This window comes from Hirundo rustica, chromosome 17 (assembly GCF_015227805.2).
Source record: "Hirundo rustica isolate bHirRus1 chromosome 17, bHirRus1.pri.v3, whole genome shotgun sequence".
NCBI lineage: Eukaryota > Metazoa > Chordata > Aves > Passeriformes > Hirundinidae > Hirundo > Hirundo rustica.
The window spans coordinates 395,654-409,092 of NC_053466.1; the positions used below are offsets into that span (position 1 = coordinate 395,654).

Consider the following 13,439-nt stretch of genomic DNA (forward strand, 5'->3'; position numbering starts at 1 on the left):
ATTTACAGTTGTTTGAATTTATGTTGTTCAAAATTATCCCATGGGATTCATGGGAGGCAAAGCAGTGTACAAGAGAGCAGGTTTGGCCCAGAGTGGCCACACTCAGGCACAGCTGGAATAATCTATTCATCCATTCCTTAATATAAAACTTAACCATTAATTAAAAGCCAAAGGAGCAATTACGTTCTGAAAGCTAGAGACGTCAGGGGCAAGCAGTCCTCCTGTCAAACATGGTGATTGCATTGCTGATCAGCCAGCAGGGCTCTGTGAGAGGATCCAGCACTCCTGGAACACCAAATGGAAAGCACAGCGGGGTCTGGGTGGAGTCTGAAACTCCCAGTGCACCTGTATCTGCTGCAGAGGACACCATCAGCCACGGCCACATTCCCAGGGAAATTCCCATTTCTCCTGCTGGCTGAAGAAAGAAGGATGCCTCGCAAATGGAACATTTCTATCTCCAGCACAGAAAAGGAAAAAAAGCACAGGTTTGTCTAAGAGCCTCCTAGTAAATCATCCTAACTGCAGCACGAGAGGGACCTGGCTAAATGGAGCAAAGTGCATTTTGTAAATGATCTACGCAAAATTCACTCTTCACAAGTGCCCACCTCTAAGAGGCCTCTCGGGACATTTAGGAGTCCTCAGTATGAAAAACTGTCTGCAAAACAGCATTCCTCACTCCTGGGCTTCAGGGATTCTTCTGGAATAAGCTTTCTGGAGCTTACTCCAGCTTTATCAAAAGCCCAACAGAAAGAAGAAAAACTGGGTTGAAAACAGCTTTAAAAGAAAAATATGATAAAAAATTCAGAAGAACATCTAAGAGAAGTATTCTAGGAAATGTTTAAGAATTTAAATCTTTCCTTGCCGTTGCCATTCAAGGCTGTAAGTGGGTCAGAGATGCTGCAATGCCTCCTCTCAGCACCTCAGAGTCTAAACCCTTCTCCATTCCACTGACATCAAACCATCAAAACTCCTCAGTTATCTCAGCGTGGACCAAGATCAAAAAGCAAAAAACCCAAGGGAATTCTTGTTATTGAGCACTCCCGTGAGAAAGCAGCACTTCATCCCAGTCTGCTGCAGACTGCGCAAACACACCCAGAGCACTCAGAAAGAGAGGCCCCAGGCTGCTCTGGCCACTCACCACCTTCCCCAACACCAGCACTGCTCAGCCTTTCGCAGTGATGGAAAATGAAGCCATGATGGCAGGAAAAACATAACGGTGTACCCACAAATGGCAGCTGAGCTGACACTAAAAGTGCCACAAAAATCATGAGAGAAATACAAAGAAATGGCCCCAGGCACAGAAGGTTGGCACAGCCCAAAGCAGCAGCTCCCATCTCACTCACCAGTCTGCAGGTGAGCTGGATGGTGCTAGAGGAGATCCTGACACTCACCAGGGCGTGGGTGAGCTCACGGTGATACAGCAGATCCTGACACTCACACTCAGCAGGGTGTGGGTGAGCTCACGGTGATACAGCAGATCCTGACACTCACACTCACACTCAGCAGGGTGTGGGTGAGCTCACGGTGATACAGCAGATCCTGACACTCACACTCACACTCAGCAGGGTGTGGGTGAACTCACGGTGATACAGCAGATCCTGACACCCACACGGGTGTGGGTGAGCTCACAGCGACACAGCAGATCCTGACACTCACAATCACACTCACACTTACCAGTCTGTGCGTGAGCTGGATGGTGACGAGAGGAGACCCTGACAGGTTGTAGGACAGCTGGGGCAGGGGCTCCACTTTGAGAGAGATGAGATAACTGCTGGCTGAGATCATGTAACCTTTGTAGGCAGCAGCTCCAGTGATCCTTGGAAAGAGGGAGATATATTAAAGAAGGGGAATAACAACAGTTTTTTAGTTCATACATAACAACAAAGGAACACGGGACCTCCTTTTTCCTTTCAAGCCAATGAATTCCTCTAGGGCACAAAGGATCCTACAGGACAGAAGCCATACCTATAACGTATAGGGAACAGCTCTGGACACCTGGAGACATGGCAAAGGTTCTCCTTCACTCTGCTCCTCTTTGCAAAGGTTTTCAAGCCTTGCTGAATGTGTTTGAGGGAATTGGAGAGAATCCTATGAGGGGATCTACACAACACCCTGAGCAAAGTGAGGAGGAAACCTGCAGGGGCTTCAGGCTGGCTGAGCAAACAGATAAATCAGGTGTGAGACACACAGACAAAATGCACGTAAACATAGGGATGTATCGAGAAGCGATTTATAGCTTTACCTTGAAAAATAGATGATGGCCAGTTAGGCTTGTTAGAGGGAAAGAAAGGTCACAGTACAAAGAGCTGAACTTGACTAAATAGCTGATAAGTCCTGGGAAGGCATTTATTTTAGTGGGAAGTAATTTTGCAGTACATAAACCCACTTATTTTAAGGTAAAACTTACGAGTTTGGCTTTTTCACACATTTAGGAGTAACTGAGATGCATTTGGCTTCAGGGTAGAATTTTTTGCTCTCGGTAACAAACTGTGCAGATTAAATGACAGCTGTCATCTGTCTCTGGAGCAGGTGGATGAATGGGTTTTACCATGAGAAATCTGAGCCCCGGTGAATTAACCACCAGCTTGGGTTCCCAAACATAGCCCAGCACTGGAAAGGGCCAGTTTGAAAGCAAATGAAAAACCACCTTGTTTACACCCACCACCTGTCTGCAGTGGTTTCTTATTTTTATTTCAGAAAAAAAAAATTAAACCCCATGTCAGATGTTCAAATAACTCCACTCAGCTCCTTGGCAGGGTCACAGAACAGAACTCATTTAGCACAACCCCTGAGTTCTGACCTTAAAAATCCCATCAGTACCAGAGATTACTTCTGCTCCCAGAAACCTGCAAGTGAATGGAACTTGTTCACCTGAAGGCAGAATTTGCTACTCTGATACGACAAATTTAAGTTTAGATAAGGACTCCTAAAGTTAAGCTCATCGTCCAACAGTTTGAGGTTTCTCCCACACAGATTAAGAGCATGGATACTTTTCCACACCCTTTATCTGCTTGTTTTAACTTTAGAGACCTTGGTGAATTTTGAAGCGAGACAAATCTTCATCAGAAGCAGGGAATGGCATTTCTGTGCCTGCAAAAGCCTTTCTTCACCTTGGCCCGGGGTGTCAGGTCCACATTTATACAAACTGCATGTCAACAGGAGCAGAATGGGCTCAAAACGTTGCTGTGTTTCATTTTCTTTGGATAAAAACTCAAAAGCTGCTCCCCTTAGAAACTTATATTTATGTAGTCTGAAAATAGAAATCATCTGTCTGTACAGCACAAAAGCTCCAAGAGTTTTGGTTTTGGCTTTCCACCACAAAAAAAGAAGAAGGTCAGGTTTCAAATTACAGGTGTTTGAGTAGCCCAGTGGTAGAAGGAACACAAAAGAAAATCTTTCAAACAAACTACTCTGAGAAAAAAAATATTCTACTGAAAAGTAAGCAAAAAAGTTATAATAGTAGAGCACAAAAAAAAAAAAAAAAAAAAAAAAAAAAAAAAAAGAAAAGCAAGCAGAAGAGAAGTGCATACTTATTTTTAAAACATCTTTGAGTACCTGGGGTTTGGTTCCACTGAGGAAAAATTGCTAAGGCAGCATTTCCTGAATTATTACCTTTTGGGATGCTGGTTTGGGCAGACCTGCATCTCCAGATTTATAGACATGATCGTGTAGTACATTACACACTGCAGACATTTCGAGCAGGTAGAATTAATTACAGAAATCTAGGAAACATTTCTTCTCCCGTGCCTTTGTGTTTTCTTTAACATTGTGACGGGGCAGACTTCATCCTCAAAATGAGTGCTGAAAACAAGCACAGCTCAGGGGAGCAGGGATGGATCTCCAGGTGGTCCTGCCCCACAGATTTCAGGGAATGCACTCAGAGATTGCACCTCTGTTTCATTTTCTGTGCCAGAGCCCCAGGAGCTGTGACAGTGCATTGGAATGCAGAGCTTTGATACGCAGCATCTTTAATCTGATTGTGTTTGCTGAACTTTGACATAAGTCAGGATCATTTTAATTCTCTTTCTCCCTTTGAACAATTGAGATTACATCTTATTACCTTAATAAATTGCGTTGATCATCCGCTTTGAAAAACAGAGGCTCCCCTTACTGCCTCAGTTTCTCCATGTGAGTACAAAATACTGCACGCTGAAGGCACAGCTCCCTGACAGCCCCTGCTGAGCGTCCTGTCCTTGAGGGAGCAGGGCAAAGGGCAGCACAGCTTGCTACGGACTCCGAAATGCCATTTAGTGACCACGGTGAGACCAAGAGGGAGCAGCCGACAGGGGCTCCTCACCCTGAGGGGCACCAAGGACGCCCAGGGACGAGACCCTGCCTGGGCTGAGCCGCTGCTCCTCTCCTGCTGCCAGCCTGACTCTGCAAGCCGACGCACGCACCCCAGAGAAAATCACATCCAAACACCGTCCTGCACTTGCTCACCAGGACCCTGAAATGGCTGGCATGAGAATGGCCTTGTGAAAATCCCCAGGGGAGCTGTGCTGCAGAGGGCTGTACAGCTCTGCATTTACCTTATCTTATCTGCTAATGATTTCACCGATGTGGTACATAAAGCAAAAGGTCTTTAAAGAATTGCCTGGTCTCCTGTTATAAAATTACCTTATGGGTTTCTAGGATTAGGATTCAGATTTTGTCTAAAGAGGAATGTTATGTTTTCCTACTTGTTTCATTTAAGTGCAAGCTTTATCTTCATATGTGCTAGGAGAAAAAAATGCAATTTCCTTTTATGAGACAGATTAAATTATGAAATCCTAGTACCAGGTCTGATGAATGGAAGGAGAAGACAAAGAAAAGACAAACATGTCGCTATGGGAATCTATTTTATTGCAACCTAAAATAAAACACGTAATGTAAACTTTAATCTCTCTCTAGTTAATGACTACACGCCCTCCACAGTGCAGAACCAGGGTTATGGCTTGTCATTTGTTTACAGCTGATAAAGACATGTGTGTGTCACCACGGTCATAAACAGGCTGTTACTTACTTGGTGTCCATGGGGTTGATGTCGTGGAAGAAATAATGCATGTTATGGTAAAGCAGGCCCACGATGGTGATGCAGGCTGTGGAGAGGAGCAGGGGTTATTCCTCAGCCCTAGGGAGGAGAACTCCTCTGCTAGGGCTGCAGCTCTGGGCTAAATAAGAGCCCTGACTGACACAGACCCTCCCATCTTGGCTTTAGCAGAGCTCTGATGGTTAAGTGAGAAGTTGTGAACGTATTGTACAGCGCAGACACCAAAAGTACAGTGGAAGGATGCCTGAGCTGCACAGTGCACCCCCAAAACGAGCTGTTAAAGCCATCAGTTGTCAATTGTAACACACACACACAGAGCCCAGCAGCAGAAAGGGTGGCAGGACCCTGCAGTGCCTCCCTGAGAGCCACCAGGGTCTCCAGGCCACCTCCTCCACAGACTGGCAGCTGATGAAACTCAAGCCAGGCAATCAGTCCCAATGTTCTGTTTGCTGCCCACATTCCAGGGAATTTTGGGCTCTCCAGCATCTGAGTGAAGAGACAGATGTGTATTTTCTCAGTGAGCCACACAGATGTCTTTTACTATCCCTTTTGTTGGGTTCCAAGTATTTGTAGTGTCAGCTGTCTAAGGTGAAATAACAGATTTTTTAGTTAAGCTCATCTGGACAGTGCAGAATTGTGGCCTGAAGGCTGAAATTGCTCAGAAGTGAGCTTTGGCTGGAAAAGAGTAAAACATTTAATGCCCTGGATCATTTCAGGATACAAAGCACAACAATGTTCTGGAAAATCAAAGAAAATCTGCATGGTGAGGAGCTGTATAAGTGGGGAAGGAAAAAGCTCCTCTCACATGCTATTTCTGGCATTACAAGTAGGTTTGCAATTATAGTTATTCAGACCTGGGAGGACTTGCAGTCTCCAGCCAGAGCTCCTGCCAGTGCAAAGAAACTAAGCTGTCACCACAAATCAGGCAGACAGTTCAGTAATTATCAGAGAATTTCTCACTGCAGGTTATTTTCAGCTAACTTTGCGCTTCATGAAAGAGGGACCCACCATCCCTCTGCAGAGGTGCTGCAGAAAGGCATCTGGGTGAGGAAATTCTGTGGGCTGGAATTTAGGGCACTGAGTCAGATTTTCAAAGGTTTGAGGATGGAGGCAGATGCTTCTGTAAAGGGGTTCCTTCAATCTTGGAGCAGAGAGTTAACAGAGATAATTAACTTCAAACGTTGTTTTAGAGCCTTGACTAAAGGTGCACATTTTAGCCATGCTTCTTTTTGAGATTTTTAAAACTTTAGCATAGGTATGGATTTTTGAGTTCTGCCTCTTTGCCATGAGGGTAATCTATATCTTCATTCTGTTCCTGTAGCTGCTATTGCTTAAACCTATCATTTTATAGTTTAATTTTATACAGGAGACAAATTTTGCACAAAGGGATAAATAATACCTGATCTGACATCCTAGAATTTCTTAAAAATAACAAGTTGAGATGATTTAAAAAAAATAATTATGAAATTATGGCTTCTCTGATGTAAAAGTGTGTCAGAATTAAATGGCTTCAGTCTCTTGCTCAGCTCTGTTACTCAATATTAATTCAACTAATATGAAAACTCCAGCACATTAATTGCTCGTTAGTATGACAGGACCAGTGCTGCTTCCTCAGACTCAGTGCAACCCACAGGGATCAAATCCATTACTTGGAGGAATAAAGTGAACCAAGACCTGTTCTAAAGCAAAATCATTTTTGGATACCCTGTGCATACGAGTTCACTTCTCTCTTTAATCTTTTCCTTACCTTTTCCATGGAAAGCTTCACTGGGAATGGAAATAAAGCTCTGCCCTCGAGATGGAAATCGATAGTGGGACACATTCAGGGTCTGGGGATGCATTTTGAGCACAGCGTAATCTGTGTGGTAACCCAAAAAAAACATCAGCAAATCAACAGCCTCTACACCTTCCTGTTTAACCAGGCTGCCCTAAGAGCTATTGCACCTCCCGCATTTAAACCCCGGGTGTTTGCAGAGAGTGTGGTACATCCCCAGGTCCCAAACTGCCCTTTAGATGGGAGTCCCTTCTGGCAGAGCAGGTGGTTTGTGCAGTGATTACACCATGGATCACCTCCCCGGGCTCAGAGACACCTGCCCAGGGCAAGAACAGCCCAGCAGCTCTCTTGCACTGGCATTTGCAGGCATTATTTCAGTCCTGCACATGAGAACCCCAGCGTGCAAGAGATCCAGGCAGTGGTGGATGGTCCTGGGGACTGCTCAGGTTATTCACCCCTCAAGGGGATCTCAACAAGGCAAAGCAGGCAGCCAGAACAGATAAAACACCTCTGATACCTGTAGCATCCAGAGATGCAGATGAAATTAGGGTGCTAAGATGCTAACCAGCAGTAAAATAAAATCATCCAAAAGGTCAAAACTATTCCTATTCTCAGCCTCTTGCAAAACCCTTGTAAAGATTAATGTTTTGTAGCACCCAAACCTCCACAGGCTGCATATGAGCTGTAGGCCCTTTAACTCTATTAGCACAGCATTACTCAATCCTTCACACATAATGCTTATTCTGAATTCCTCCCCAAATAACCTCAGGGCAGCTCAAGCACAGCCAGAGCATCACCTCCAGCCTGACTGCACAGACACCTTCCTACAAAGAGAACTCGGGTCTGCATTCCCAAGAGGGAAACGGGATATCTTCCCACAAATAAAACTGAATAAATCTTGGGTCTGCATTCCAAAGAGGGAAACAGGACATCTTCCTACCAATAAAACTGAATAAAACCTGGGTCTGCATTCCAAAGAGGGAAACGGGACATCTTCCTACAAATAAAACTGAATAAAACCCAGGTCTGCATTCCAAAGAGGGAAACGGGACATCTTCCCACAAATAAAACTCAGGTTTGCATTCCAAAGTGGGAAGGGATGGGTTTTGCTCTCCTCCTCCTGCGCTGGTGCAGGAGAGGTGCAGGCACAGCAGGGTTTGGGACACAGAGGGAAGAGCCCTGCCCAGCCCCACCTGCCACGGACGAGGAGCCCTCGAGGGTCAGGGGCAGCGAGTTCCCATCCAGGTTGAGCGCCAGGTGAGCCATCACCGTGTCGATGGTGTGGACCAGGCTGCCGAACACGGCCGGGCTCTGGGGAGGGACAGACAGGGCTGTGAGCAGGAGCTGCTGTGAGCAGGAGCTGCTCTGCTCGGGCTGCAGCTGCCCCCTGAAACCCCTGCCCAAGCCAGGCAGGGCTTCCCCACCCTCGGCGGATAAAATCCTACACCAGCTGATGCCACCCCAAATGTTTTCTAGAGCGGCTCCGGTTGGCTGCTGCTCCCAGCAGCCTCTGCCAGCCAGGATCATATCCTCAGTTACACTCCGGACTCAGCAGAATGGGGCCAAGAACTGTGCAGAAGGTTTTGGACGATGTGCAAAGATTGGTATCGGATCTTTCTTGGAACACAAGCTGAGGTGCTACAGTTTGGCCTTTCTTTCATCTCTGTTCAAGAGCTCCTCAGTATAAAAGCTGCTTTAACCCTCCAGGCTGAATCTTGATTCATAAAATCTCAGAGTTAACACACGTTTCACTGAAAAGGAAATCTATTTTATCTGAAATCTTTACATCAGAGATGATCAAGGATTTGCTAAGATTAAGCTAGGAGCTTAAATCAATTAGACATCCTTTTGTCTTAAAAGCATTTTAGGCTTCAATGAGACCCCCCCTGTGCTTCAGCTTCTCCTCTCAGTTTAAAAGCTCTCTCTTCTGAAATCTGCGCTTTCTTAAGATTCAAGCAAAAAACTCAGGAAATTTCTGCATTCACCCTGCAGGTATTTCAGCCGTGGCAGATGATAAAATAAGTCATAGTGCCCAAAAGTCCCAGCAACCAAAAATGATGGTGACAACCAGTTCTGTTATCATCCATGTGAATTTATGCAACTGAAGGAAATCACAAATCTGTGACCACTTTTCTTACCTCTGGTGCATCAACCCAGTTGGACATTAACATAAAGTCTTCAATAGCTTTCAAAAATGCCTAAAAGACAAATAAAACTCAATTATTTATTAATCAGCTATATCTCCTGGCAAGGATCCGGGGCGGATCTCTGCTAGGATTTTCCTCAGGCACAGAAAATCCTGCTGGTGTGCACACACAGGGAGAAAGGGGAGCACCAAGAACTGCACTGAAAATTAAAAGAAAAAGGCCCACATTTCCAGCTTAAACTTATCAAAAAGCCTTCAGAAAATGAATATAGTGAAGTTCCACAGTGAAATGTGGAAGACACCACATAACAACTCCCAAGTCAGATTTGTCAGAAGCAATTCATTACAAACGTGGGTCAGTAATCAGAAAGTTTATTGCATATCACTTAAATCAAATTTCCTTGCGCTGTGAGGCGTATGACAATCAGGCAGAGATAACTCTACAGAAAATCACAGGCATGCTCGGTGCCTGTCTTTCAGAGAATTAGCTGCAGACAATACAAAGCCTCACCATCAATCAGGCAAACAACAGAGTCGGTGCCCATGATCAGGACTCTCTTGTATTTACATCCCAAAATAGCTCTGCTAGCGATAATCATGTCCCACATTTCTGTCTGCAAATCACTGTCACGGCACACAAAGCGGCAGCAGACAGCTCGAATGAGCACCCAAACAGCGACTGGAATGATGTGGGAATCAGGGACGGTGTCTGGCAGGATGCTGTTCCATTTGCAATGTGGAGCCCACACAAACTTTTCAGGAAAACAAAGGAAACAACGTATTAAAGCTTTTTAGAAGGGCTCTTGCTGTATATTAAACTGTGATCCATGAAATCCAAGCTTTAGAGTTTGCAAATACTAAGCTTTTAACACAATCTCTCAATTGCTGTCCCTGTCGTTTTCAGAAGTTTTATTTGTGTTTTTTTGTCTGAGTAAAGCGCCCTTGTCACTCTGGAATTACTCTCAGGCTTAGGGGGACAATCAGCAGTGAGGCCAGAGCTGATTCCGGCAATAATGGCTTCACAGCTTGCTGAAATCAGGGAATTAGATGCCCATCACTTTCCAGAACGCTAATTTTACGTTATGGGCACAGGCCCCTTGCTGTCAGCTCACACTGCAGATAACACCTGCTTGCCTTTCCCCCTCTGTGCATTAGCTTGAACAGAATAAATTCCTTGAACCCATTTCAGTGGAGACAACGACTCCACCACTCCCCTGGGCAGGCTGTTCCAGGGCTTGACAACCCTTTCAGGGAGACGTTTTCCCTAAAATCCAACTCAAGTCTCCCCTGGCACCGCTTGAGGCTATTTCTTCCTGTCCTCGCTATGTGGGAGAAGAGATCCAGCCCCTCAATGCCTTTCCTTGCTGATGATGGGTCCAAAGGCACGAGTAATACCTCATTTCAGTTCTCTGGTTGCTGCTCGACGCCTGCTGCTCCCTGCAGCTCTTTCCACACGTGGTGCGTGCGGCGAGCCAGAGCGCCCGGAGCTGCGCCGGGCACCACGGGCACTGCAGAAAGGCCGGGCTCACCTGGGAGCCCTGCTCACCTGGGAGCCCCACTCACCTGGGAGCCCCACTCACCTGGGCCAGGCTCACCTGGGAGCCCTGCTCACCTGGGAGCCCCACTCACCTGGGAGCCCTGCTCACCTGGGAGCCCTGCTCACCTGGGAGCCCCGCTCACCTGGGCCAGGCTCACCTGGGAGCCCTGCTCACCTGGGAGCCCCACTCACCTGGGAGCCCTGCTCACCTGGGAGCCCTGCTCACCTGGGCCAGGCTCACCTGGGAGCCCCGCTCACCTGGGAGCCCTGCTCACCTGGGCCAGGCTCACCTGGGAGCCCTGCTCACCTGGGAGCCCTGCTCACCTGGGCCAGGCTCACCTGGGAGCCCCGCTCACCTGGGCCAGGCTCAGGGCAGTGTGCTCTCAGCTCACCTGGGAGCCCCGCTCACCTGGGCCAGGCTCACCTGGGAGCCCTGCTCACCTGGGCCAGGCTCACCTGGGAGCCCTGCTCACCTGGGAGCCCTGCTCACCTGGGAGCCCTGCTCACCTGGGCCAGGCTCAGGGCAGTTTGCTCTGAGCTCACCTGGGAGCCCTGCTCACGTGGGCCAGGCTCAGGGCAGCGTGCTCTCAGCTCACCTGGGCCAGGCTCAGGGCAGTTTGCTCTGACAGCTCCTGCCGGGGCAGGCTGGAGGACGTGTTCTGCAGCTGCTCCAGCGCCGAGCTGGGGCCCTGGGAGCTGCCCCTGCCCCGGCTCAGGGCGGAGATGATGGGCTGGTACGCGCTGGGGACCTGCAACAACACGGACACAGCCAGCAGTGACGATCCCAGATTATCCCAAATTACCCCAAATTATCTGGGAAAAGGGAAAAAGGGAAAGGGAAAAAGGGAAAGGGAAAAAGGGAAAGGGAAAAAGGGAAAGGGAAAAAGGAAAAGGGAAAAAGGAAAAGGGAAAAAGGAAAAGGGAAAAAGGAAAAGGGAAAAAGGAAAAGGGGGAAAATTCAAAGATTAATTTTTTCATTGGCAGTTCAAGCCTATCTGTCATGAGTTTCTGTGAACAAGAGCTGATAGAAGAAAGAAAACCAACAGACCTTTGACCCCACAGAGAGCAAGAACACGAGAATACACTAAAACAGGCAATTTTTGTATTCTCCATATGAAAAATCAATTTTCTTATTTTTCATTGTACTTTACTAAACAGATTGAAACCAAGTTTATTATTGTGGTGGGATTTTTTTTTTTTTTTTAATTTTAAAGGAAACAAAAGGAAAAATAATCAAAACTGGTTTTAGCCTCCTATATTTTCAAAGTTAATAGTAATACTTCAGAAATTGCTACTTTTTTCCTTTTTTAATATAGTAACTATTTTATTTAACAATGAATTTCCTTTGTGTTCCCATCTTCTTCCCACAGTGGCTAAAACTTCTACTTATGCATATCCCAAAACATTAGTAATTGAGGTATGAAAATAAATACCATTAAGGAAAATTAAGCAGGGGGAGGGTCTGTAACTACATCATTTATGCACATTCTGCCATTATGGAAAAGCGTTCTGAGCACTGTCCTACCACGGGCTTTGTAGTGGTTGTCATCAGAGACCATGGAAGCGTTGAAGAAAGCAGAACTTGCACACCTGGGGAAATACAAACACAAATGAGATGTTAACCAATCTGAATTTTTTATATCAGATACATAATTTTATATATATATCCCACCTCAGGCTGAATCAGTTCTAACTGAAAGCAAAGATTTGCTGTTCTGAGGATTTTATTTATTTGCAGTACAGTAGCCACACAGCCCTGTTTGAAAAAAATTAATTTTCTGATTCTCTCATCAGTTTTATTCCATTATCTTATTGCAGATGAGCATTGCAGTAGCTTAAGTCTTACATACTTAAATCTTTCTTTGCAAACAGCGCATTTCAAGTGTTATATCTCAATTAAAAAAAGAAAGTCAACTCTACAGTTATGACACTGGCATCCATCTTTCTCCTCCAGCTCTTTCCCCAACATTTACAGTAATTCTTAAGGGTTTGGGTTTTTTTTAATCCTGTGTCTTATCAGAAATAAATAATGATCTATGGGCAGTTCTGGCGATTTCATGGGAGATCTTGTTTTATTTCTGTATATGAGCCAAACTGGGACTGGGAATATTCAGACCCTGGAAAAATGAGGTTCAAGTCTCAGCTCCCATCTCCAGATGCTGAAGCTGACTCAAAACTTGAGCCTGAATTGTCCAAGTGCCAAATAAAATCACACCCACAAAGGCAAGCTCAGAAAGGCTTTTCCACATCAGAAAATCTGTACTATTTGAATATCTGAAAACCATTCCAAGCCAGGGGAAATACTCCCACTGCTTGCAGCAAAACATTTGAGGAGCCCTCAAATGAAAGAGCAGGGGTGGAAATGCTGCACTGAAAGTGACCATATGAGCATGTCAGAAATAATTTGTCAAGACAGAAGGAATTAACTCGCTTCTGGATGGTTTCCAGTTGCTCCATTTTGAAGATATTGATTCCTTTCTGGGCAAGGCGATTTGTTAGTCATTTGTGATAGGGAAATAAAATTTTCTTCTAATCTACATCTTAGCAAGAGTTATTATTTGCCAGGAGCGTGGAATCTCAGTGCAATCCAACATTAGCTGCATAATGGACCCATTTCTCTCACAGATCCAAAAGGAACATGAACATTCATTCAATTAAAAACCAGGCTGTCATATTTTCTTATGTCAAAGCACCTCATCCTGCTAGAAATCCTCCAAAATCAATAAATAGCTATAATAACCTTCCTTTACTATGTTGGTTACTATTGTAATACCCATTGCTTTCTCTGAGGATTTCTAATTTCTTATATTAAGTGGGAAATTTTATAAAATCCAATCAATCTATTATTTCGAATAGAAAATAAAATTGCCACATTTCTCAAATGTTCCAAAACACCTGATCACATTAAAACAATGTTGGCTTGGAATTCTTCTGACTAATTAAAAAGATATAT

At 45.4% G+C, this 13,439-nt stretch overlaps 1 protein-coding gene across 3 annotated transcripts in view; it reads right to left on the reverse strand.

The window, feature by feature from the left end:
* The window catches only part of ADGRD1 (adhesion G protein-coupled receptor D1), a 123,566-nt gene that overhangs the window by 93,895 nt on the left and 16,232 nt on the right, over nucleotides 1-13,439 (reverse strand). For all 3 annotated transcript variants that reach the window (XM_040080977.1, XM_040080979.2, XM_040080978.1), the window contains 7 exons: nucleotides 12,012-12,076; nucleotides 11,083-11,235; nucleotides 8,942-9,001; nucleotides 7,997-8,114; nucleotides 6,777-6,887; nucleotides 5,003-5,078; nucleotides 1,675-1,816 (listed from right to left, as the gene is read on the reverse strand). In XM_040080977.1, coding sequence (XP_039936911.1) covers nucleotides 1,675-1,816; nucleotides 5,003-5,078; nucleotides 6,777-6,887; nucleotides 7,997-8,114; nucleotides 8,942-9,001; nucleotides 11,083-11,235; nucleotides 12,012-12,076 — 725 coding nt within the window. The remainder of the gene's footprint in view (nucleotides 1-1,674; nucleotides 1,817-5,002; nucleotides 5,079-6,776; nucleotides 6,888-7,996; nucleotides 8,115-8,941; nucleotides 9,002-11,082; nucleotides 11,236-12,011; nucleotides 12,077-13,439) is intronic.